Here is a 27,103-nt window from a genome sequence, read left to right as displayed (position 1 = left end):
ATGGATTTAAATCTCAATAGTTTTATTTTAATAAATACAAAAAAAAAAATAATAATGAGCACCTAACCTTAATTTGATTTACAAAAGTTATTGTAGCTTGACGATTTTTGTGAACGCTTGCAAAAACAAAACAGCTGGAATGTTGCTTAGTGGAAAATTATAACTGACTCATGCTTACCTAATCTAGTGCTAATTACGATAATCTATCCAATTTGTTCTATAACCATTTTTTCCCCTTTTATTCACAAAATTAAACCATGAAATAACTAATCGATTAAAAATCACATATATATATGATATTGGCGAATACTACATTATTTTTTGATTACTAATCACATATTTTTGTGAATTTTGCGCATGTTGGCTGGAAGTAACATTTCTGTGTATCGATATTTATCGAAAAAATATTTCGATATTTGTAATCGATATATTTTGTAACAGCATATCAAGTTTTTATTTATTGTTTACGAATTGGATATATAAAGAAATTTCAAATAATAACTAATTTTGTATATCGATATTTATCGAAAAATATCTGATATTTGCAATTATCGATAAAATCTTGATATTTTAAATTGATAACTTTAGTAACAGCATATAGACTTCAAAATTTTGTATTAACGAATTTGTAACAAAGGTTTGATACAACAAAATATTCCGTATATCAATATTTATCGAAAAAGGTTTGATATTTGTAATCGATAACTTTAGATGGAACAAATGTATTAAATATACATATGTATATTTTTGAACAAAACTCTGACTCGCTACTGTATTCTATTGAAATTTTGTATCCAAATTACCGTTTTATTTTAGCCACTATTTTTCCCGGTAGTAGTTTTGCAGAAGTAAATAAGTAATCTTTGTAAAAAAATACATATTATTTTTAATTTTACAAGATGCAGTATTTTGGTAAAAAAAATAACTATAATTATTACTACTGTTACAAACTATCGATAACACAAATATCGGTATTTTTCAAACCGATAACCTCTATACATAGGTAGTAATATACACTGAACACATATTTCTGCCTACAAAAACATCATTCACTTGCCGTACATAAAATTTCTGACCCTTCATCCAACCAGGAGGTGAGGTACGTTAAGTTGCCACTAAGAATCGACCTTTTTATAACTATTTTATTTTTGAGTATATCATTGATATCAATTAAAAATATTTATGTTAGATAGTCTATCTTTAAAAAACCTCCACATAAAACCGTTATCCACAACATTGTTTCAAATGTCATACAGACGCAAAATGTGCACCCCACTTTATACTGCCTATGGTATAAGCAAGACTGCGCAAGATATAGCGTCAGTTTATGAATATACAGTTTTATTTCTCAAATAATAAAGCTGCTACATAGAATTCGATGACGGCCATTGATTGCGCTTAGCAACTGTTATGACGTCGACTATTTGAGATGTCATTATCAATTAAAACCAAAACTGTGTACCCAAATAGAAAAAATAATAATTATAAATAAAGAAGAGTAGGTTAAATAGTGAAAAAAATTGTAGAAAGAGCTAGCGAAATCTATATACAATCTTTAAATTTGACAACTACTGCTGTCATGCGATAGTAGCATGACAAAAAAGCGCATAAAACAGAAACGAGGTCAACCGACACGCTGTTATGGTATATATGGGCATTCTCAAATTAAAGCCACACTCTGAATATTCAAAAAAAAAGTATATACATATGTAAATAATTATGCACTTAAGAGGGAAAAACGCACTTGAAACGTTATTGAAAATCAAAGCAGGCGTTTACCGATTGTCACATGCGCAATATATAATATGTATTTCGGCGGTCAGCTGAGTGACTGCGGCTTAAGCAACATTAGCAAGTGTCTAGCACCTTGACGGGAGAATTAATGTGTACTTGTCAAACACGTGCTTGACGTAAATGTCAATAAATGTTACAGAATGCAGCCGATAGTGAAAGCTGTGCTCTTATACTATGCAGTAAAGTTATCACTTTTGAACGGCGAATTACAAATAATTAAGAATGAAATAAGAGGAAGGAGAAACGTTAACTTCGGCAAACGTTAACTTAACCAGACATCAAAAAACACAATTGCGCATGGCAAACACCCAAAAGCTGATTTAAAATATTTGTAACCTTTTTATCACACAAAATTATCTCGATTTTTATGTACACACTGACCATGCGTTATAACTCATCACAGAAATTCTATAGAGCTTTAATTTAAGCATGCATATTAGAATTTTAATCAACAGGTAGTCACATAAGTATACAGATATTTATTGTATGTAGATTGCTTTCAGCTGGTATCTTATTTTCTTTTAGAGCAAACTTAATTTGGTTCTTATCTTAAAATGTTTCGCGTTGACTTAAGTTAAGTTAAGTTAAGAACTTAAGTTCTTTGTAATTTTTTCGCTACATCATTTATATTTCGCGTGGTTAGGAAATTCATAGTTCTTAAAAAATCTTGAATACTTTGTACTGTGCTACAGCAAACGAAAATTATTATCAATTAATAGCCCTTGATTACGATAACATTATCGAAAACAGTAATTAAAGTATCACTACGTCGCAGAGGCTACTCGTGATGGCTTTTTCCCTGCTTACATACCGACGAGGGATATGTGGATGGAGAGGAGTCGCTAGAGAAGAGGGTCTGTCTTAACTAGAAATAACAGCAAGCTAGTTCAACATCAGACTTGTTTGAATGCCTGGTCATAGCGGAATTGCTGGCAACTGCAAAGCCGACGAGCTAGCCAAAGGAGACACCCTTGCACCGCTCACATTGGGATGGGACCGATTTAAATCTCCATTGGCATCTAGCGTTCTAGCACTGGATCATTAGACCTCAGCAAGCACTGGTCGAAGACCCGCTCCTGTACGACTGCAAAATCCTTTTGAACTACTTGCCCTTAGCAAAGTTCAACCGTAGACACTGTCCAATAAAAATCTTGATGGAAACAAATTGTCAAAGTTGTATGCATGAGAGCGAGGTGGAAACATCTAAGCACTTTCTTCTCCATTGTCCAGCATTTGCAAGGCAAAGCCGGAAGCATCTCGGCAATCTTACTCTCGGCGAACCAGAAAACATAACAGAAATTGGCATAAGCCGTCTCAACTAATTTGCTGAGGGACTTCACGTATATACATTTATGTTTTTAATTTTACAGCTCTACAATGCCTTCTTCACGGAATCACACAAAATAAACTGTACTTAGGAAGAATGAGAAATTTTTAAAAGCAAGGGGTAAATTCGTCCCAAGCCGAATATCGAATACCCATATATTTGATATTACTAGGAAGGGATTAAATCTGGAGCAAAAGTGTACCGGACCAACTACATGTTTTAAAAAGCGTGTTGAAGCAATTACTTTTCTCGATGGAATGCATTGGATCTCCTCGCAGAATTCTGCTCCACTACACAAGGCAAAAACCACCCAAAAAAAACACACTGGAGCAAAAAAGGGCCTATTTTCAAAAATTAAAAATTTTATTCAAACTATTTATTAGGTATTCCATAGACACATATTTTCGAAAATTTTGTGAATATATCTTTTTTTCTTGTCTCTTCCAGTTTTTAATTCAAAAAATGGAAAATATTTTTCGAATGGATAATCAACTTCAAAGATGTTTATGAAAATACACTTAAAACTTATTTTATGCTCTTTTGTATGGGAGATATATGTTATACAAAGCTGTCCGATTTTCTTTATTATCCCTGTCATTGTTAAGTATATGTATATGAGAGGACTATTCTCCAAAATTACGAGCTCTTAGCTTAATTGAAGGCAGGATATCGAAAAAAAAACTGTAAAAGCGATTCCGACAAATGATCAATAGAATATCAAAATGCAGCTATGTATTAAATTTCATTCGGAGATCTCAAAAACTGATGAAGAAATTTTTAAAATTCCTAAAAGATAAACTTTGACTTAAAAATCGCTGGCTCGAAATTTGGTTTAGACCCATATTCACTAGGCAAAGGTGTTCAGAATGAACCGAATATCTTAGCTTATTCAGTTAGTCGCAGTTGAACTTGCTCTGCTGCGAGTGTTGAAATAAATGAGAATTGAAAAATAGTCGACAACTTACGACTATCCGGATGGTGCAAACCGAATATCATTATTCGAATAATGCCCTCTCCGGTTAATCCGTTTAGTCGATTAGTCGAATACCAAGAGTTCTAGTATATATACTGACTAGGTTCAAATTCATATAATTATTAGATGAAAAACTGAATATACCCTGTGCAAAAAGTGCTACGCCAGTATAAAAAAATATGCTGGCATTGGATAAAAAGTTTTAGTATGCCAGTGTGCATATGTATGTAACGTTCAGTAAGTCGTCTGGTAGCTTTAAAGGCACATACAAACATACAAACTGTACATAGATATATACATGCATATATACAAAGATACGCCAGCAAAAAGACACGCGACTGATCGCATTGTGCGATGAGGAGTGTAGTCGTAGCAAGTTTATCTATTGGTTAAATATGTGCATGTCAGTTAGGGAATTCCCGTTTTTTTTGCACGCGTGATTTATTATTTTTTATACCCTAAACAAGTGTGCAAACAAGATATATTAAGTTTACCACGGAGGTTGTGACACCTTGAAGGAAACGGCGGAGATTCTCGAGAATTCGCTCCTTAGTTTTTGAGATATCGACCTAAAATTTTATACAATATATCATATAGTTGTCATGCAAACTGACCAATCAAAATCAAGATACAGATTTTTTTTATACCATTTCATGCCATAAGAAATGTACCTGTGAAGGGTATTATAACTTCGGTGCCGTCGAAATTAATGTACATAATAATTTTTTTTTTGTATTCGCAATATACATACCTAGATTTAAATTTTTATTTCAAATACTTTTTGTTTTTTGATTTTTTAGCGTTATTAGGCACTATTTTACTTATTTAAAATGTTAATGATATATAGATACATATGTATGTATATGTATGTATGTATTTCATTTCTTCGGTATTATTTGTTGGCACTGTAACTATGCCTACACACTACATACATACAATACATATGTAATGTATTTAAATATACATATATATCCATCTGCATACATATGTATACATATTTACACACATACCTTTGTTAAATGTTGTTATGACATCACATCAATTCTTCTGTTACTTATTTCGTATTTTCGAAATACAATTTTTTTGTTGTTGCTGTTATCAGGCAAGCTGTCAGCTATTAATTACTTTCTTTCGTAAGAATCTAGGAGGTGAATAACACAAGAATACGTTACAAGTGAAATGCTGACTCAAGCACAGGTATTGCTTAAACTAGTGATCACAATATTATGAATATACATATGCATTTTAACTTTCCACACTTTCGCCGTCGCACACACAACACTTTAAGATAGTTCTCTTATTTGCATGAGGTATGTACAATGAATGGTTTTATTTTAGTTTTATTTCACACGCTAACACTGGCGTTTTATAATTGTGTTTCTTTAATTTTTAAATTTTTATTAAATTTTCTTTTTAATTTCTTTTTTGCCACACTATTTATTAGCTTAGAATGAATATTTGTATTTTTCTTTGAACAAAATTAATATATTTGGGAACACCACACAAATCAACGCTTGTGTTATTGCACTTTTTTACATAATTTCGCGCTCGTCGATATTCCTCCAATAATCAAAACAGCAACAACACAGCAGGTAGTAGCGACGGCCGATAAGTGCAAGCAGATAGAGCGGGAATATTTATTGCCAAACGCTTTACTAGGCACCAGAGCTAGCGTTAGCCACTTAAATGCAAATGTTCTTAAGTTCATGTATATATATACATACATACATACATACAAATAAACGCCCAATATGTCAAAATAACTGATGGCAGATTGGACTTCGTTTTCTGTTTGGTCAACAAATGTATTAACACAACAATTTCAATTGAAAATATAGCATAGCAATCATTTAATAATTACGTGTATAACTTTTTTAAAAACGTTGAATCTTGTCATAAAGAAATAAAGTTTTTCACTGCGAAGGTAACGTCGATATATTTACCTAACGTTTCGATTTTTTTCTGGCACAGCGCGACGCAATCAGCTGTTGGGTAAAGCAAATTATTATTTTGTGGAAATTGCGTTAGAAATGTTGGTCACGGCATAATAAATACGATTAAATATATGTAGATATTTATGTACATATATACTCATGCGTTTAGTAACAAATCAACCAATCAACCAACTCACAAAAACTCAGACGACCGACTGCTGCATTTGACGACCCAACCATTGTTTGCTGTTGTCACTTTTGTTCGCTAACATTTGCTTTGCGCCGACTGGTCTGCCGTTGGCTTGTGCTCTGGAAACTTTTGCAACTTTATTTTGTATTGGGCAATATTTATGTATTAATGGGGGTACTTATATAAAAGAATTGTTAAAAATGTTTGCTCGTATTATTTGGTTTACTCTTTTAATGCACAATTGACTCTCTTTATGTTCTAAAGAGCTTAGGCATCAGCTGATGCTGACACATATGTCAGTTTATATACGTAGAAACTATAAGTGAATGAACGGAGTAAAACATTTACTTAAGAGCGTCATATTGACTGATTTAAGTTTTAAATTTGCTATATAATAAACATACACATATTATGTATGGGTCTATGATACAATAACTTTTATTCTCGATAATTAAATTTTAAAATTTTTTTCACAAATTATAATAAAAGCACAAAACAGAGCTAAAAATTTCAATCAATTTTGCTTCTAAGATATATCTTGGAAGTTCATATAAAGGTTAAGGCAGCTTTATACCAACATATCTGCTTTTGTAAACAGCTGTTTGTCTTCTCTTATCATATTTCGTAAACAAAATAACCGACAACAATAACCTCAAAAGCAGAAGGAGAAAACACCATAGTAACCGTGGCGAAATAAATAAATGCAGTAGTTTTATTGAACAAACAATTTTAAAAGACAAACATATAAACTACGTAACATAAACCAGAAAACTCAATGAAATGGACAAACCGCAAATGATCGAGCACATACATCAGAATGTGGACTATACAATTTACGATGTGAAATGGATACCATGCTCTGCAAAATTTGTGGTACTCGGGTCGAAGCCCAATAGCAATGGTATTTTACAAATATATGAGCTAAATGAAGCAAAAGCTGAGAAAATTAAGCAAGTTGTCAAAAAGACGGCTTTCAAATGTGGCACTTTTGGCGCATCCAGTCTGCGTAATCGTCATATGGCAATTGGTGATTTTGAGGGACGTATGCAAGTACTGTGAGTCCATGTAAATATTTTTATTTACAATAATTGTACTGAATTACGCTTTATACTTGCAGAGATTTGGAGCGACCAGATTTGCCGGTGTACAATGTCGAGGCGCACAAGAGTATTATAAATGCGATTGATGCCATTGGCGGCAAGCAGTTGGATTGTGGTGCACCAGAGATTGTCACGGGTAGTCGTGATGGCGCCGTCAAAGTGTGGGATATGCGTCAAGGCTCTGCGCCGGTAGTCGATATTAGCCCGGAGACAATAAAGGGCGATGGCATAAATCGCAATGAACGACGTGACTGTTGGGCTGTCGCTTTTGGCGATAGCTACAATAATGCCGAACGCTGTGTGGCCGCTGGTTACGACAATGGCGATCTTAAGCTATTTGATTTGCGTCAACTGGCCGTGCGCTGGGAAACAACACTTAAAAATGGCATATGTGGCATTGAGTTCGATCGCGCCGATATACCAATGAACAAAATGGGCGTCACTACACTCGAAGGTGGACTGATGATATATGATATGCGTACGCAGCATCCAACGAAAGGATTTAGTTGTGTGGAAGAACGAAATGCCGGACGTAGTGTTGGTTCGAATGGTGTTATAACGGGACCGAAATCAACGGTTTGGGCTATAAGACATTTGCCACAAAACCGAGATGTATTTGTTTCTTGCGGCGGCACAGGCTCTGTACGTTTATGGCAATACGAGTATCCAGAAAAACGACGCAAAACCGATGCGGATGAAAACGAAATTGGCGTAGCTGGCACATTGCATATGTTGCATGCCTCAACTGTATCGTCGCAACCGGTACATTGCTTCGATTGGCATCCCGACAAGTTGGGTTTGGCTGTGTGCGGTTCGTTCGATCAGTGTGTGCGTGTTTTAGTGACCACGAAATTAAATTTACTTTAAATAAATATGAGCTGTTGGTATTTAGAATAGAATTTTTCTTTATTATAAAATATTACAATAGTTTGCGTTTGTGCTATACTTAAAAACAAGATTAAACTAAGATATTATCAGCTTGCATTCATGCGCTCCTTAACCGTCGTCGTCAGCGACTCGAGTTGCGCTTTCAATACCGTTAAAGCTTCCTCATTTTCCGGCCACTTCTCATTAACTTTCGCCGTGGCACGTAGCACTGCCTGTGCTGCAAGACGCGCAGAATTCAGTTGCGATGTAATCATTACGTCAGTTTCTTCTGGCGCATGCTCCTTGGTTGCTTCCAATGACAATTCGCATGCTTGCTGACACACTTGTATCACTTTGAGCGCATACGGTTGCTTCGACGCCCACTCCAGCTCCTTGGTAGTGTACGCATTCACAGCTTTAACCAACTTTTGTGCCCTGTTCAGCGATGTGGGGGCAAGTAGTGCTGCCAAATCCCATACTTTCGGTTCGTTGCCATGCTTAATGCATTGTTGTGCCATTAAAGTGATAGCTTTCTTACGCAAACGCTCCTGCGTTTGACCTTTGGCGTCAGGTTTGCCTTCCACAATGGCACCGATTGTAACGCATAGCACTTCCAAGTCTAGATAGCGATCCTTCAACTCACTGAGACGATTATAGGCATTCAGGGCGTCTTCTAAATTACACGTATCCACGGAGACAATCATAAAGTTTTCCCAAACCTTTAAAAGAAAAATTAATATAGTAAATAGATAGTAGAATAAGCAGCTTCTTGGGGAGAAAGGAACGTGGGCTAAATTTAAGTTCGATATCTCAAAAATACAGACGGACGAGACGAACAGGCAAACATAGCTAAATCGACTCAGCTCATCAAACTAATCATTTATTCTTCTGCATGTTACAAATTTATACCCTGTTCAGGATATATGTAAAAAGGATTAAGCAAACAAAAATAAATATTATTACCTTCCAGTTGTTGTAGTTACATTTCAGCGATTCGCTTAAAACTTTGTGTGCGCGAATTTTTTCGCCCAATTTTACTAGCGCTTTTGCTAGGTTATTCCACGATTCAAAACCCAATGGCTCGATATGTGTATATGTTATATACGCGTGAACGGCGAGCTCCCAACGCTCCAGTTGTATGGCAGCGAAGCCCAAGCGCAGCCATACTTTTTCTTGTAAGGAATTTATCTCTACGGACTTTTCTAAATGTGGTATGGCCTCAGCATATTCTGCTTTACGGAAATAATATGTGCCCCAGTGTGCTTGTGCTCTACCGCTGGTATGTTTGGAGAACTCCCACGCTGTAGCGTAACAGTTGTGATCATCAATGGCATCGCCGAGCAGGCAATGCAACAACACAGTGGGTTTCTTTTCCAACTCTTGTCTTATTATTTCGGCGGCCTTATGTCGCAGTTCCAACTTGGTATAGCATTGTATAACTTCGGCCCATGCTTGTATTTGCAGATAAATATCTAATGCCGTTTTAGTCATACCCAATGACAACAATAACTGGCATAGCTGCATTTGTACTTGCCATTTAGGTTGTAGGAACCCAGCAAATGCGTAGGAGAGTCGCTCTGGTAATGTAAATATGGGTCCGTCAAGTAATTTAACGGCACCTTCACACTGCTTCCAACTACGCTCCACTGTGCGCCGCTGGTTCGACTCTTGCACACAATTAAACAGCAAGGCGGATTGGCGTACTTGGAGTGGTCCATGTTCCTGATATAAAAGCGTTTTTATATATGGCTCTAGTTCTTCGTCGGCAAGTCGATCTTTTGGCTGCGAACGTTTGAGCTGTTTACTATAAAATATATATATGACATAATACCAGAATGGATACAAAAGTATAACAGTAATATTTACACTTTTGCTAACACCAAAGCCTGCAATACGCTGGGCAGTGTCATGACTTCGTTATCTTTCGGTTCAATAAAACGTATACGCTCGAGCCTTGTATCGTCATCTAAAAGCAGTAACTTTGGTATATTCGTTTTGCCGTGGGTGGCCTCCGCCGATGGCCAATCCCTGTTGGTATGTTGCACTTTTAAACAGAGTTGTGGCAACGGTTTCTGCTGAAACTTCGTGCGCACACCAAGTAATCCTATTTAGAAAACAGTTAAATTTACGTGTAACAAAATATATTACTAAGCAAATACCTTCCACATTTAACACTATACCAAAACGTTGGCATAACTGTTCAAGCACATCGTCTGCTTTTTGTGAACGATGAAAAAGTAAATAACAATTTCCCAACTCTAAGTAAAGTAAGGCTTGCAGTTCCTTGTCCTGCAGTTTGTCAACATTTTTCAATAAACTTTCAGCTACTAATTTAAGCTGTTCATATAAATTGCCGGTGAGTTCATCGATTACACTCTGCTGTATGTAAATTAAACGCATATGCCACCATTGCAGATACTAAAAATGTAAACGAAAAAATTTGCTTACTATAATTAAGTAATATTACAATATTAAATAACTACTTACCAATGAATTCGGCCAAAACTGGCGCAATAAATCTAAAATTTCTTTTGCTAACACTAACAACTCGCCCAGTTTGACATTTGGGTTTATTTCTTCGCCATTTTCCATAAGCCGCTTAAAAGAATCGTACTCTTCCAACGACTTTTTTTGTAGAAAATTACTGAACTCTTCCAGTTGTTTGAATGGTCCTGTAAAATTGTTTTGCACGAACACGAGTGTCAGCTCAACGGCTTGGCTAAGTAATGTATTCGCTGCTTCTGAACTTGGCTTCTTTGCTTTATTAACCCTCCAATTATCTAAAATACTTTGTAAACGCGTCGTTGTCCATTTACAAGACCAAAGCTGACGCAAAGCTTCTGTAGGCAAATCTGTTAGCAAGAAATAATGCTATATTAAGTGTCTTACATGTATAGCAATTTGCTGAGAAAAATTACCTTCTAATTTAATAATTTCATTGAAATTGCACAAATGATACTCATTGAATGGTTCGGCACTCATTATTTATTTTAATTTTATCTGTTTTTAAATACGCGCAAATTACAAAGCTTGGAATGTCACACGTGCGTTTTTAAACGTTTGTTTTCGTTTGTTTTTTTTTTTTCTGCCAAATGCATTCAGATCAGCTGATAAGTTGGGGAACGTAATGACAACAGAAATCGAAAACTGTCTATTTTAAGCTTTATTAAATAAATTGATAGCTTCTATTGGTTAAAAAGCTAATTTTTTTTACAAAAACTGAAGGCCAAATTAATGAGATCTTTTATTTTCGTATAACATTTAAAAACTAACAAACTTAAGCCGATAATTGTTAACTTTTACTTATATAATAGATACATATGTACCTATGTATATAACGATGGTTTGAAAAATTACTTAAAAACACGTTGCTAATGACATCAGTAAAATTTTAAATAAATTAATGAAAACTAAAACAATAATGATTTCTAACTTTTTGGCCTATACGGATTTCTAAAAATTACTAAATAAAGTTATGTGTTATTCATGTTAAAACCAAACTAGATATACTACTTTGAAAAATTTACTATTAATATTCTGCTAAAGCAATGTCGGTTTAAATTACTCTCGGAAGCTACTTGTTCCATTATTTAGCTAAATTTAAATAAATTAAATGATTTTTAAAGTTAACATAGTTGACAAACAATTTAAAACGTATTATGTGCAAATTTACGTTTTGTGAATTCTTATCATTGCCCTAAATATTTTTTTCACTATAATACACCAACTGATGTACGACGGACTATTCAAATCGAAATGCACTAATTATTTCCATAATAAGATTACGGTGTCTACTATCTTCTATTCCTAATAACTGCAAATCCAGATATTTCAACTCCAAGAACTGTTCTAATTCAATATTATGCTCAGCAAACAAATCCATATACATTTCCAAATTAACACTTGCTAGTAGGGCACATACACTGAGTGTTTCATTTAGGAAGCTACTGCCGAAATTAGACTCTGAGGCATCAAGATTTATTTGTCCTAAGGCATGTTTTAAAAAGTCCACATCATTTGGCTGCTGTAACTGTATCACTTCACTGTGATAACTCCCGCGACGTGTAATCTGAAATAAAAAGGTAAAACATCCGTGTGATATTTACAAGTATCACCTATTATTATTTGCACCACTCACCTGCGACGTGTTCATCAATGTTGAATTGTTTGCCATTGTATTTACTTGTAATGCTTTGCCGTGAACTTAAAATGTTTAACGAACAAGTTGATATATTAAATGGATTTAAAGTATATAAAATCAGGTAACATGACAACAAAAACAAAAAATAAAGGTTACCACAGTTATTGACTATTTCTTCGCCGGTAAAAGAAAGCTAGTAGTAGTTTGCACAGCAGACTTTCTACTGTATGCATTTTGAAGACTTCTACTTTATAAATAGCAATTTTCATTTTAATTATAATAATTTAATTAGGATAAAGTTCTTTTTAATATAACTATTTTAGTATTTTTTATGTACTATATGGCAGCATACTGCACGCGTTTCCGAATACCATTTTCAAGTTAGAGCCGCTATACCAAAAGCCGTTATATGAATCTATATTTCTATTGTACAATATTATTGTGACACAATAATTTTATTGTACAATAAATTTCAGTACTTATAAATTATGACACCGTTTTCTTACATGTATTGAATTGAAATATGCTTATATATCCGCTTATTAAAATTGCGTCGACTTTTACAAATTTGTAAAATTACATGCCTAAAAAATAATGTACAATAACAAAATGCGTCATAATAAAATTTTTCTTTAACACAGCATATATATAGTATATTCTATTTATCTACCGCGAAAGCCGCAACAACTTCAACTACATAAATATGAAACAGCATAATATGCTACGATGTATACCTAGAGCAACGCTGAGAGCAAGAGAAAGCAGTAAGTACATTATTTTAAATAAATACCATTTAGGAGACAACTGCTCAGATATTTTATAACGAGTCGTGTACACTGCATATAAGAGTGAACGAAAAAGTACGCCAAGTAATGATATAGCGTGAACGAATAGTGCGTAGTTATCAGGTATGGATTTGGAAGCAACGAACGGTGCGTTTCAACGCTGTGGCCGCCATTTATTGAATTCTCTGTGTGAAGTTCAGCCGTGAGTAGACTTGAAAAACTTGTACACATTTTCCAAGTGGGAAAATTGTGGTAAAATCTTCCAAAAATATCATAAAAAGTTGTAAAAAAATAAGTGTTAAGTGCGCGCTTTACGAAATGACAAAAATAATGTAGAAATACGTGCTTTAAACACGTAATTTCGAGGTTAAAAAAATTTTCGATGCGGAACTCGCTATTAAAGCCAGTCGCGCTTTATTCACCATTACAAATAATTTAGTGAAAAACAAATTTAAAATCCAAATAAGAGACGGTGTGTGCTAACCCTAATTAAACAAACTAGTTTTTAAAAGTTTGAAATTTTTAAAGTTAAAAAAGCAAATATAATTTTTTTTTAAGTTTTCTTTGCATATAGAAAGGGAAGTAAGAGAGTAAAGTAACTAATAGGGAAACTGAACGAATAACCGAACCACAACGAGTGAATTGTGTTGTGTTTTTGCTTATTGAAGTGAGTGCGGAAACGGGGGTACTTAGAATTAGGGACAGAGAAAATACAGGCTATAAAATAAATACATATGTATATCAAGAGCTGTAATGTACTCGTTTTAAAAACTACTTTAGTTTTCATTTCTAATTAAAACTTACTCAATATGGTTAAATTAAATTATGCCAATTATCGTCAACTTTTTTGAGGTATCATAAAATCACTCAATTTATAGTTTTTAACATGTTTTATATATTCTGTATGTATATATACATATAGGTATATATTTTGATATATATATATATATATATAATAAAAATACCAAAATTAGAAAACGAGGAAATCTAACATACTACAAACGTTTGCTTGAAACAGAAATCCAATTGGTATTTTCATTTGTGTATAGGCGCACGTCGCAACGGATGTACGTACATCCATGCACACTTAGGTGTGCATCCGCAAATATATGATTTTTCTGTGAGTGTACGAGACAACTGGATGTCTTATATATATGAACATTTTTACAAACGTATATACGCATATAGTATTTGGACTGAGGGATATACAGGGCTCACGTAGAATACTTTGAACATTTAAAATTGCATGTTTGCCTCTGTGTAGCAGTATAGGGTGCTATTATAATGAAGGAAAAAAGTACAAACGTCAGAAAGAGAAAAATCTCAAAATATGTTAATGCTTTTGTTCCATCGTGGTGTTCGGTATTCGGTGAACATTACAATATATTAACGTGAATTGATTGCGAACACCTCGCCACTATTGTATTGACGTTGCACCAACTACAAATTTCTCCCTTTTACATATATTTGCACTGGCGAAATAAGTTGAATATTAAATTTTAGTTTTTAATTTAATTTTAATTATAAATATGAATGCTAATAGTCGTGCATAGGTATCCGTTTGTAAGAAATGGCTTGCTTATATTGAATAATGATAATTTTGTTTATAAAAATAGGAAGTTTAAGTCAGTTTACAAGTGGTGTGCGGAAATTTGAAAATATTAACTGAACTACTGAATTGTGAATTAAATAATGAATTATGTAAAAGTTCATATACATAGAATGTGACTAGATTTTATTTGAAAATATTTTTAAAAGTGAACTGAAATTTGAACGCAGTTTGAAAATGCATATTAAGGTAAGTTAATTAGTAAATATTGTAATATGTACAAAATAAAATGCATACTATTTGCTGTTTATTTCCTTAACTGTAATTAATAAGTATCACAGTTCTTTATGAAAAAATTATTTACAATTATGTTGTTCCAATTTCGAAGATCATGGTATACCACAATTTTACTGCCATACGTACAGAAACAAATTTATGTATTCTGCTGACTGCATTCGTCCATCGGCATATAACGATGCCGATTTGAACTTCAATGCATTTTCTAAATCTATGAGACAATTTGTGTATGATTTTTTTTGCTTCCCCAATTTAAATTGAAAATGAAATTTTATTGCATATATAGCTATCGATATTTTTGTTTTGTAAAAATTGCGCGCTCTCGCCTGAAAACGTTCCAAATTTTGAGTAGTTTTTTTTTATGGGTAGCCATTTTTAATTTGTATTCGTTTCTATACGTTTCTCCCATCTTTCTTAGGTGTTTATAGCTATCTCTCTCTGTTAAGATTTAAAAAAATGGCGTCGGATTTTGTTTCTATCACACAAATTGTCTAAAGCTTTTACTTTTATTATGTTAATAAACTCATCTCGTTTTAACAATGGCGAAGGATGTGATTTATTTTATAAATATATAACTTCGTTCTTATTACACATGTGTAAAAATACCAACTAGATATCTACTTCTAAGGTTTTCGGTGTATACTCTTTTGTAGCTGGTTAAGTTGGCTGTGAACGCAATTGTCAAAAGCAAAAGATGAAGAAAAATTTCAGCAGAGCACTGCAAACGAAATAAGCAAGCTCAAGCTGCCATATTAAGGCAAGATTTTTGGAAAAGTGTGATTTAATATTAATTAAAAGAGTATTAGTTTGCAAGATGTTTTGTCGTTAGTGTAAACATTGCGTGTAATTTTAAAAAATGTGAGTATATTCTTCAGCAACAATAACAATCTTACCTGCATAAAAATGTGCTATTTCCGTGCAGTTAATAAGATTGATAGGTGTACACACATGTATATACACATTAATATGTTACATACTAAAATATAAAACTTTCGTGGTTTACTAAATTTAATTTGATTTGTGGCAGCGCTTTAAAATTGATAATTGATATTGGGGAAAACGTTGTTAGTGCGTATACATTTGCGCGAGTGACCCACTGCTAATATGAATAAAGTGCGAGCGATTGGAGCTAATGTCGATGTGATTTTATTTTACATACGTTTAATATTTTGCAGTTAATTGTTACGTTTATTTAGTTTAGACAAAACTAAATCCCAAGAAATTTCTGGCAAATTTCGTGCATTGAAAGCTAAAAATATTAAATTTTCTATGTTTGGATTAGATATGGCTATACGAAACCCTCCCACTATTTCTGTCCCATCTTGTTATTTCTAGAACGTGTAGATAAATTTAAATTATTTGTGTATTGGTTTATTAACCTATCATCAATATATTAGTAAACAATGCGTTAGTTTAATAATTATGTTACATCATCAATTTTTTTAAGCTAGATTGTCTTTTTTTTTTTTTTAAATAGACAAAGTCTATTTCCTACGACGTAGAATTTCAGTGTTTTCATTCTTAGTTCACCCGCTCGTTTCGTTCGTTCATTTTACTCGTTATTGTACGCCATATTGAAATTTGCGACAGCTATATGTTCGCTCATTTGTGTATGAGCGAATAAACAATATACTACAAATCTTTTAATATGGCTGTGTTTTGACTATATTTGCTTTGCACACATTCGTATGACCAATTTGCCTTTGTTTTGCTTTTCTTCGTCGTTTGAGCGTATTTGTATTGCATACCATATTCGCTTTCGGCCGTGTACCTCTTAAAGTTGGTTGTAGTTATTATTTAGAACTCGTATCTATATTTATCTCGTCTTTTAGCGAAATTTGTGTATTAGTGATCCTTGTCATCCATTTTAATATTTATTATTTTCCTTTATACATATTTTATTTTTCTGCTGTTTTCTTCTTCTGCTTGGTTCTTGATGGAGTATCGAAAGCAAAAGTTGAAAAACGAGTTCTGTATGCCATAGGTAGTATATTCGTAGAAAATATAATAAATAAATATTGCCAAATTTTAGCAATACATATACGCGCCAAAGAAATTTTGAAATAATTGCACATTTTTATTTATTGGGAATGGGTTAAAAAAAATGCAATAAATTGATAAATGTAATATAGTATGTATATGTAAAAATTGTAAAAAAAAAATACATATATTTATTATAAAAGTTTTATGGTATGTCAATTCGTTCTCGTTGTTCCTTAAACATTTTCAGTAAAACATAATGTATATGGGCCTAGTCGGAAAATCATTAATTGTTTTATTCCCTTTAACGAAATTAGCTACAGTGTAAACGTGGCATAACATTTACGTATTTGCAGAAAGGGAATTACATTTTGACTTTGTTTTCAATTAATTTTAACAATTGTTTTAGTTGAATTTTAGGTTATTCCTACATTACACATATTGCATTGTGGATTATTAATTGTCGCGACTGATTTAAACAATTTATTTTTCCATCAGATCATACATGTACATGTACATACAAATGTATATAAAAAGGTGCTACAAGGCTGTCAAGAGGCTAAAGAAATAAAAGACCTACAAGAAAATGTAATTAACATAACAAATAACCAATCATATGTGCATATGTAGGGGTTATAGGTACGTTTTACATACGCCATACCAGCTTTATAGGAGTCGACTTTATGTACATTTAATATTCTAACATAGTTAACATATCATACGTGCTGTGCTGCGAATCATAGATATCTGTCACCCTATTTCCGGTCTAAATCGAGTAGCAACAAATCTAACTACATATGTATGTAATGTATACTTATGCTGCATACTCGCATCTAATTGAATAAACAATTGAGACGTAATTTTTAGTTTGAAATCACATTTTACTTCAAAGCTGACTAGCAAATGCTCTGCAGTTTGTTATTTTTTCATTTACATATGTCTGTCTAAACTTTGAGCACCCTTTTTTACTCGTCAGTCATAAATCATTCAGATCTGCTTCGCATCAATTCAAATTATACACAACCTTTAGATTGGTATAAATAAATACGTGCATATATGGAAATCTGTGTACACATCTAAACTTCACAGTTTTCGATTTTACGGATAGTCAAATTCAAAAACTGAATTAAAATTAGAATAAATTATACACAGTCGTACATTATGGTTATTTGATGATTCTGAGGCAAGGTTATTTATATATAATACATTTTTGTGTTTTCATAGTAGCGTGGTGGTGGGCGCTTAATTACGATATTTGCTAATTTACATTCAGTTTTACTTAGTTATGCGCTATGTCTGGCGGCACACAAATAGCTGCAATACAACGAATGAATTCTAATATCTTTTAAGCACAGATCGTTTGTAAATATTTTGGAGATAACAAACGATTTTCACCATTAAAAAGGCAACACAAATTATTGGGCCTGCAGATAAAACCTAATTATGATTACTCATTTGGTATAAGCATGCTTTCTATAGGTGCTTCCTATGTTTTGCTTCTACATATTTTCGCACTAACAATGTTTAAACTATTTGTGTATATAAATAAACTTATCGCCTTGGTACTCATAAAATAATTGGGAGCACATATTTCAAAGTTAACTAAGAATAGCATGGGAGAAGTACATGGCGTAATACAGGTTACACTAGATCAAGGTTAGTTGCAAACTTTGGTAAAATATATGCAAATAAATATGGGTGTATGTACGTACTTCGTTTAAATAACTTAAATATACCCAGTATATATCAATACTGCTAAATACATATTTTGTTTGCGTTGTCTGAATAGTGCATCCAAAATTTTGAATTATTTTAAATTAGAAGCTGATAGAAGTATCTAATATATTATTTCCCCTTAAAAATAAGCATTTCTCACAAAACCCATTAAATTACACTAAAATTCATTAGAGGCAAGCCATTCGTTCTGTTATAGCTGTGTCTAATTTGATATTTTTAGGCATTGAAATTTGTCGTATCACTTTTGGTGTATTTATTTTTTTATATGCAACGCAAGTTTAAAAATAAACTTTTATTGCTGCACCAATAAAAAAAAAATTACTTTCGCAACAATTGATTACACCAAGATGAAGAGAGGACACTATCAAGCAACGACATAAGAAAATTTTGTTTTTGCAAAAAGCAAAACTCGCTACAAGTATATTGGCGGGGAAACTAACGATCTACCGGCCATCATTGAAGAATATAATGTGTAATTGTAGTATGTGAATAGAATTGCACATAAATGAAAAAATAATCTGTGTGACTGCAAACATTTGACACAAGAAAGAGAAGAATGGGAAATAACAGCGTAAAGAAAAATGTCTGCATTTGATGCACACACATAAATATTCACAAGCATTTCAATGCAGTTCTGCTGGCTTTTAGTCATTGGCAACTATGCGCTAACATACGGCGGAGGTGAATGGTGTTGAGGGAGTGGGCCAAAGAGGTGAACGAACAACATTGCATCGATGGATCGAAATGAGAAGACGGCAGCCTCTATGACGATGTTGTGCTGCAATCGCTTGCACTTTGCTATTCGCAAAGTAAACAAAATAAAAGAATAGCATTGTTGGCAAGTGCGACAAACTGACTGGGCCTGTGGCTGGGCAAACTAGCTAGCAAGTTGTGAAGGCTAGCTCGCTGTTTGTATTGCTTATTTGTTGTTTAGTTGTTGATTGCCTTTAGAAAAAAATATCTTATGTATTATTTTGCACATCTTCTTTTTGATCTTGGTTGCTAATCAATTTTGTAGACTTCGTTTTACATATAACTTGTTTATTTTTCTTCGCTTTTACTCTACGGACGCACTTACATATGTGTATGTACGCTTGAATAGGGCTAAACAGATGATAAAAGGGTTTGAACGTTCGTTCTGACATACAAGATATATTTTTAATATTCAATATTTTGGTATGTAACGTTTCCCTTTTTGTAGCCATAGTTGTCTTGGAATTTTTGTTGATATTGCTGGGGCATGCGCCAACCCTCTACCCATTAGAATATTTTCTTGCGAAGGCTTGTCTTATCGAGCGCATATGAGGTGAAAAGGTGTGTTCTTACGTTTATATACCATACAAAAAAATCAGAAATTAAATAAAGTAAAAAAGAAGGGCTGAATATATTTATTTTATATGGCTTTATAGATATTTTGCAGCATCATACATTATGTTTTTAGTGCGTTTTTATTTGAACTACCTTTTATGTATATTCTTTTATGGTAGATGGTTTTAATTTTTTTTTTTCGAATAATATCTCAACAATGTATCTAAATGTACACCTGTTTTATGAACGCCAGATTTCAAAACTTTAACGCGCTCCCCCCCACAACTCACGGTTTTAAACTCGGTGTTCTTCACAACTACTGCACCGATCGTTTTGAACACTATTTCTATACATAATTTAAGAAGTAACGTTGGAAATTTTATTTTTTTCAAATTTGTTACTATTTTTAATATTACACATATTGGTTAAATATTCTCATTCGTCCATTTTTTTTTTTAATTTTACCAAAATATTAGCTTCTTACAGCTCAATATATGTGCATAGGTGCGTACATTCTTCCCCTCCCAAAAAATTCTTCTATTTGCTTTGCTTGCCAGTGAATGGTGCAATTCGGTTAGTTGTCTATCCGTCTAAAGGTGTTATGTAACAGGCGCACAAGTTGTGATAAATATCTGTTTATAAGTGCATAAAAGGTGCAGCTAAATGAGGTATACAACGCAATAAATCTTAATAAGCGGTCAATAATATCAAGTTTTTTATACGTATTATAATTCTGCATTTTATTCTCCACCAAACATTTATACCTGAAATCTTATCATATATGCTTACTTTATGTTATATTTACTATGTTTGCAATTCCTTTGGTTATATTTTCTCATTTATCTTTATACCAATTGCGGTGCACACTATCTGCCTCATTCTCAACTATACGTTTTCCAGCGCCACATCGCTATCGCAGCCATATCTTAATGGAATCAATAAAATTGTGTGTATTTTGTTTTGCTTGTTACTTCTTTACTTGCAGTGTTTTCACCCAATATTCGTGGCATTTCACTGTTGTTTTTCACGCTTTCTTGACACTTGGCTTTCTGCGTTATTTATTATTATTGTCTACTATGTTTCGGCCAATTTATTTTGTTGCTTTTAGCTACCATTTCGTTTCTACTATATCAAAATCTCATGCATATATACCAACCCTACCTACTTGTATATGTAGTTACATTTGTACATATTTGAGTTGGTACAAATCTTCTTTCTATCTACATTTCTGCCTAGTTTTTTAGTGAAGTTCCTTCGTTTACATATAATATTTTGTGTAGGTTTTTTCAAAAAAAAAAAAAAAATTAAAATAAATATGTAGACAGTTTAGTTTTAGTTTCTAGTGGGTTCCCTTCATTTTCAACGTTGTTTTATCATGCCAATAATGTTGCCCTCTCAACTCCTTATCGTTTCGTTTATTGTGTATACCATATTTTTAACGTTAACGTGCGTGGTGGCGTATCTTTTTAATTAAAAAATATAAATAAAAATATCTCGTATTATTCAAATTTTTTAATTTATTGTAAATGGTAATAGTAGTAATTTGTTCTTCATATTCTTTCTTTACAGTTTATCTGCAACATAATAAACATACAACGAGCAAAACCGAAACTATTCCTAAAACGATATAAGTGAACTAACTTTACTAGTCTAGAAGGCAAATTAAGTGAACTGCATAGTTTGGTACTGAAAATAACGACAGTGGAATCGCCAAAATTAAAACGACGCTTCAACCGCAAACCAAGGAAGCGTAAACGGAATCGAAATTCTTTACGCGAACGCAAACACAACATAAATAACGCAGGTTACGTTCGAAAGGAATTGGCTGTGTGACGTTTTCTATTTAAATACTAAATTCCATGGAAAATTAAAATCACTCGCGACAAATCGAAATTTACTAAAATCTAGTAACAATTGTCGCATTTACTTGGTAGTTACATACCTAAATTGATTATTAAATAATTTGCAGTGTTAGAGCAGAACGCTAGGTGTAAAAGTGCACTGTGTATTTAATTGAGCGCAATCAGCAGTTTAGTGATGTCCCCTGATGTAATGGCTTACAATGTAATGTGCAGAAAAATTAGATATTCCCGCAAATACGAAGTCAAAAACGTTTGTCTAACCACAACAACCGTATCAGCACATCTAGCAGCAGCAGCAGCAGCAAAAAAAGCTATTTCACACACCTTCTATAAAGCTTTTCAACTAATTGCAACAAAAACCAGTCATTACAAGGATTACATCAATAGTAAACACCTAACACTTTGTTGCGCATTAAGCCCCCATGTGGGTGGGGGACCGCCTCCAACAGAAGCGATAGGATTAGCGGCTAACTTAAATAATGATAATAGTTAAGTGAGCGAATTTCGAAAGCGCAGAAGTCTAAATTCGAATACATGCTCCATTAGCATAATCAATTATTTTGAAGAAGGATTTAAGGTGTTTTTAACACAAACAAAGATCGTTTACAATATATATTATTGCCTTGAGTTGCGCATTAAAAATAAACATTACTCCTCTTTTGATAATATTTTTTTTCGAAGTTTCAAATATTTGTTGCAAGTTCTGATGACAGAAGCCCTTTTAAAACCAAAATAATAGTTGTTAAATTGCTTAGCGAATAATGCCATTGCAATCGTCTGGTATAATTGTCGTAGAGAAGCCAACAACAGCAGTGACAACACAATCAGGCAGTGGAGCAACAAGTGGCGGGGTAGCGGCGACAACAAATTTAACGACGCAACAGTCGCAGCCACAATTTTATCAAACAAAACAGACTACTACAACAGCAAAGGCAGCAACAACAACCATTGGAAAATATTTCGAATATTATGGTGCGAATGATGTGCGACAGGCGCAACAACAACAACAGCAGCAGCAACAGAAACAGCTACAACAACTCAATGTTGCAGGCAGCAACAGCAACAGTAGTAGTAGAAGCCAAACACAGTTGCCATTGATGCGACGTGCAGTGCAGCGCAATAGCAGCAACAGCAATCATACTATTAATAAAGGTAACAACAATACTATAACGACAACAGCAACAGCGGGAGGAGCAACGAATACGAAAATCAAACAAATTATTGTAAAGCAGCAGCTACAGCAGCAGCAGCAGCAACAATCGCAATCAATACAGATGAATCAACAACAACACCAACTTGTACAGCATACCACAATCCAGCAGCAGCAGCAGCAACAACAAATCCATCAACAGCAGTCACAACAGCTGACCACACAGCTGCAGTCTAGCCAGCCTAAGCAGCAACAGCAACATGTGCAAAAGCAGCATCAGCTGTCACAACAAATGCATACACAACAGCAAAAATCACAGCAGCAAACGCAACCACAGCAGCAGCAGCAGGTGATACAAGTAAGCGAAGAGTTTATTGAACAAGCGGCTGCTTCGGGCGCCACCAACATGATGATATCCTCAACAACCGGTGAGGTGCTAAACCCACAAATCTTCAAAATCCTTACCACAGACGGCACCACAGGCAACATGATAATTGATGGAAGCAGCGCATCAGCCGTCGGTGGCGGTCAACCGAAAGTATTGCTTAGCAATTTAACCGTGTTGGCCAAGCCGACAACCAACACACCGGGCACAACGGCAACCTCGGCGGTGAGTGTTGGAGCAGCTGGTAGCTTACCCACGCAACAACAACAACAACAGACTATAAGTGTCAGTAGCGGCGGTCAAGCACAACAGGCACAAACCATAAATTATATGAGCAATAAAAACTTATCATATTTGACCACAGCAGCAGCTGCGGCTACACCTATTACCACAGGCGGTGGTAAGACACAAAAATATACCGTTACAGGCACATATAAAACAGGTGTAAAGCAACAGCCGCAACAGTTGACCTCCACAACATATATACAACAGCCACAGCAGTCGACGGGCCAAAACGCTGCACAGGGTGCGCAGCAGACGCAGCAATTGTATCAAAAGCTGTCTGTGCCGCGTCACGTACAGATGGTGACACGTGTTGTGCAACAGCCAACGGCGGCTGGTACGTCGATGACAACAAACACAGGCCAACAACAACAATCACAGCAGCAGATGTTGGTGCAACCTGTTGTGGGTGGACAAAAGTATTTAAGCAGTAGTGCAACAACGAAAAGTGTCAGCGTTGCCGGCAGCGGTGGCAACATGTTGAAGAAGACGAATAGTTTGAAGGTGGCGCATGGTAATAGCAAAATTTTGAACAGTCTGCAAATGCAGCAGACACCGGGTGTCAAGACTACCTATATAACACAGCAGCAGCAGCAGCAGCAACAACAGTACCAATTGCACCAGCCGCAATACCAAAGTGGCGCTAAAGTGAAAACGTCCAAGTTGCTCAAACAATACAACAATGTCATAAACAATAACAGCAGTGCCAGTAGCGGCGTTAATATGTTGCAGCAGCAATCACTGGGCACATACACCATTAGCAACAGCGGTGGCGGCCACAAATTGCAACCGACCACAACAAAAGTGACTAAAATGACCGGCGGCAAATATGCTGCGCACCAAACGCAGCTGCAACATGTCACAACTTTGCCACAAGGCACACATCTGCATCACAAAACCTTGCCACAACAACAGCAGCAGCATCAATTCTCGACCGGTAACAATAATGTGGTTACACTCGCAACGGGCGCCGGAAATAGCGGCACTGGAAATGTTGCTAGCAACACTGGTAATACAATAAAATTTGTAAATTCCACACATGCCACCGTCATACAGCAGCATCAGACGCAAACATTGCCCATGCAGCAGCAACAGCAACAGACTAAAGTGACACTGCGTCAGCATGCGCAACAACAGCAATTGCAATTTGTTGATGCACCAACAACAACAAATATTGTTAAGGACAACAACGCCAGCAGCAATACTATTTACCAGCAGCAACAGCAAGCTGGCAATAATAACAGCAATAACAGTGCACAATCGTTGTTAAACGATGATATAATGTTCGTCAATGGCACACCAATGACAGACGAGGTGTCCGCACGCATACTGCAAAGCATGGCACAAAAATCATTCAGCAATCAGCAACGCTATCAGCAGCAGCAACATCAAACAAAGGTCGTCGCCATGCCACCACCGCCGCAACAGCAGCAGCAACAACAACAACAACAACAACAAATTGTGATACAACATACTTCCCCAACATCAGTGTTGCTTTCGCCCAAAGAATACCCGCTATATAGCGGTAACCAATTGTCCGCGCAACAGCAAAACCAACACGGCAACGCAGCGCAGCAACAACAATTGGCAGCATCACCAAACATTAGCACACAATACACAAATGCAGTGCATCAAACGCCTGTCTCAGCAGCCACCGCTTACTTGCCAGTCTCAAACGCCAATGGTGGTGCCGTTTATGCAACAATCCCCACATCAGTCGCCGCCAATATCGGACGTCAAGCGCATAGCGCACCCAGCAGTCGTACACACTCTTTGGAGCGCAACAAGTCATATGAGGCCAGCACAACAATCACACGCAAATCCGTCACCGATTACTACAAATCAAATAGCAATAGTAGTAGCGGAAGCGGCGCACGTAGTCATCATCACGCTGGCACACATGGTACACATGCGCTATCGGCCAGCACATCGAATATACCGCTTGATACACAGCAACAACAGCAACACTCATCAGCGCAGATAATACATTTGCAAACGTTGAAAACATCGCTAGCGGGCACCAATGCAACACTGGCGAATAGTAGCTACACAATTGCCACAAATAGTGCAGCCTCCGCTGTCAACACCAATGCAATACCTGATGACGAAGATATCATCGGTGAAGAGGTGCGTCCGACACCGGTGAATACGCAAGATTTGCGTTTGCGCATTTTGCACGCCGTGCAGCAGGATCACACCTACGCCAATGCCATGCCCACGCATCTCTCGAGTGCAGAGTCCGCAAAGAGCGGTGTTGGCGCGCAAGCTGTTAGCAGCGGTACACACATGCAAATGGGCAAAGCAGCCGCCACAGCGAATAGTACAATGTTAGCAGGTGCTTCGGTGCAGTCGCATCTGCAATCGGCACTGGCGGCCAATTCGTCTGGCGGGAGTCAGCACTGGTCACTGGGCGGCATTGGTGCTACTGTGGCGGCGGCGGGACAAACAGGCCTGGGCAATATGTTGCCCACGCCGCCATCAAGCGGTCAATCGACATATACTTTGCACGGACAACAAAGTGAGTAGCCAGTGGACTTGACTAAACCTGTTATTATTAGTTGTAAATTATTTTCTTAAAGACTTTTGCTTCAATTTATTTTACATTGACGATTAAAATTGATTACCATATTCTCTTTACCTCGCAGTACCCCGCATGCAACAGGATGACGATGCACATTCGGCTATCAGTAATGGTTCGCGCGTTGCTATCGGTGATATTGATCCTGGTGAAGAGACCGAAACTGCACCCGAAGCCGAAGCTGAAGATGATTCGGTGACGCGTTGTATCTGTGATTTGACGCATGACGATGGCTACATGATATGTTGTGATAAATGCTCGTAAGTACAGTAAAATATTGTGTTATTTATGTAAAACAGTAATTTCAAATTAATTTTTTTTTTTTTAATTTTAAGCAAAATGAAAACCCTAATATTAAATACATTATTTTTCTTTTATACTATTTTTTTTTGTAAATATTAAAATTTGTATAAATTCGTTTACAAATTTTAGAGATATTTTTTGTATTCATGTATTAAAAATTTTTTAAGCTAAAGTTTTTAAGTAAATTTTTTAAATACATATAAATACATATATTTTTCTTTCCAAATAATTTTTTTTTTTTTTTTTATTAATTTTCCAATATTTTTGAAAATTTTATGGTTTTATTGTTTATTTTTATATCTCAAAATTTGCATACCATTTAATAAAATACAGTTTTTTTTTTGTTTTTAAGAATTTTTAAATATTTGATTCTTAATGAATAATTTTTAATATTTTTAATTTTTATAAAATTTAATAAAACTTAGATTCTTTTGTAGGTTAGAATTAAAAAATTTGTGTCATTTTTTTCTTATTTTATAATTTTCAAAATTAAATTTGAATTTTTTCTATTAAATTTATTTTTTAAATATAATGTTAGTTTTTATATATAAATTTATTTTT

At 34.8% G+C, this 27,103-nt stretch overlaps 4 protein-coding genes across 5 annotated transcripts in view; 2 read left to right on the top strand and 2 right to left on the bottom strand.

The window, feature by feature from the left end:
• The first annotated feature begins 6,838 nt into the window (after positions 1–6,838).
• Positions 6,839–8,217, top strand: Wdr92 (WD repeat domain 92). Its single transcript, XM_014232988.3, has 2 exons — positions 6,839–7,273; positions 7,336–8,217. The coding sequence occupies exons 1-2, from the start codon at positions 6,999–7,001 to the stop codon at positions 8,183–8,185; spliced, it is 1,125 nt and encodes a 374-aa protein (XP_014088463.2). The 5' UTR covers positions 6,839–6,998; the 3' UTR covers positions 8,186–8,217.
• On the bottom strand, positions 8,206–11,370 carry LOC106616366 (tetratricopeptide repeat protein 27). The gene is made up of 6 exons (XM_014232987.3): positions 11,104–11,370; positions 10,673–11,037; positions 10,345–10,603; positions 10,052–10,289; positions 9,149–9,989; positions 8,206–8,904 (listed from the first exon to the last, which is right to left on the bottom strand). Exons 1-6 carry the CDS (start codon positions 11,165–11,167, stop codon positions 8,293–8,295), a joined length of 2,379 nt encoding a protein of 792 aa, XP_014088462.2. The 5' UTR covers positions 11,168–11,370; the 3' UTR covers positions 8,206–8,292.
• Positions 11,371–11,411: 41 nt separating this feature from the next.
• LOC138855704 (uncharacterized) lies at positions 11,412–12,537 on the bottom strand. Its single transcript, XM_070111090.1, has 2 exons — positions 12,324–12,537; positions 11,412–12,254 (listed from the first exon to the last, which is right to left on the bottom strand). Exons 1-2 carry the CDS (start codon positions 12,357–12,359, stop codon positions 11,928–11,930), a joined length of 363 nt encoding a protein of 120 aa, XP_069967191.1. The 5' UTR covers positions 12,360–12,537; the 3' UTR covers positions 11,412–11,927.
• A 742-nt stretch (positions 12,538–13,279) lies between these two features.
• Positions 13,280–27,103, top strand: part of upSET (SET domain-containing protein upSET) — a 29,456-nt gene continuing 15,632 nt past the window's right edge. The window contains exons 1-4 of one of the 2 annotated variants that reach the window (XM_036358343.2): positions 13,280–13,583; positions 14,728–14,909; positions 21,552–26,179; positions 26,307–26,499. In XM_036358343.2, coding sequence (XP_036214236.2) covers positions 22,606–26,179; positions 26,307–26,499 — 3,767 coding nt within the window. In that variant the 5' untranslated portion in view covers positions 13,280–13,583; positions 14,728–14,909; positions 21,552–22,605. Of the gene's footprint in view, positions 13,584–14,727; positions 14,910–15,578; positions 15,816–21,551; positions 26,180–26,306; positions 26,500–27,103 lie in introns of those variants that run through there. The other variant, XM_014232986.3, reaches the window with a different exon arrangement.

The sequence above is a fragment of the Bactrocera oleae genome, chromosome 6 (assembly GCF_042242935.1).
Source record: "Bactrocera oleae isolate idBacOlea1 chromosome 6, idBacOlea1, whole genome shotgun sequence".
In the NCBI taxonomy this organism is placed as follows: domain Eukaryota; kingdom Metazoa; phylum Arthropoda; class Insecta; order Diptera; family Tephritidae; genus Bactrocera; species Bactrocera oleae.
The sequence above is the reverse complement of the archived record's forward strand: the minus strand, read 5'-3'. Positions and strand labels throughout refer to the sequence as shown.

What these genes read in the sequence shown, in the direction of transcription:
- LOC106616366 (XM_014232987.3), bottom strand. Translation starts at nt 11,167, where the DNA reads ATGAGTGCCGAACCATTCAATGAGTATCATTTGTGCAATTTCAATGAA. An exon ending in TGAAATTATTAAATTAGAAG is followed by an intron (nt 11,038 to 11,103) that starts GTAATTTTTCTC and finishes TCTTGCTAACAG; the next exon opens with ATTTGCCTACAGAAGCTTTG. An exon ending in GCTTTGGTGTTAGCAAAAGT is followed by an intron (nt 9,990 to 10,051) that starts GTAAATATTACT and finishes TATATTTTATAG; the next exon opens with TAAACAGCTCAAACGTTCGC.
- Wdr92 (XM_014232988.3), top strand. Translation starts at nt 6,999, where the DNA reads ATGGACAAACCGCAAATGATCGAGCACATACATCAGAATGTGGACTAT. An exon ending in GAGGGACGTATGCAAGTACT is followed by an intron (nt 7,274 to 7,335) that starts GTGAGTCCATGT and finishes TTATACTTGCAG; the next exon opens with AGATTTGGAGCGACCAGATT.
- LOC138855704 (XM_070111090.1), bottom strand. Translation starts at nt 12,359, where the DNA reads ATGGCAAACAATTCAACATTGATGAACACGTCGCAG. An exon ending in CATTGATGAACACGTCGCAG is followed by an intron (nt 12,255 to 12,323) that starts GTGAGTGGTGCA and finishes TTTTTATTTCAG; the next exon opens with ATTACACGTCGCGGGAGTTA.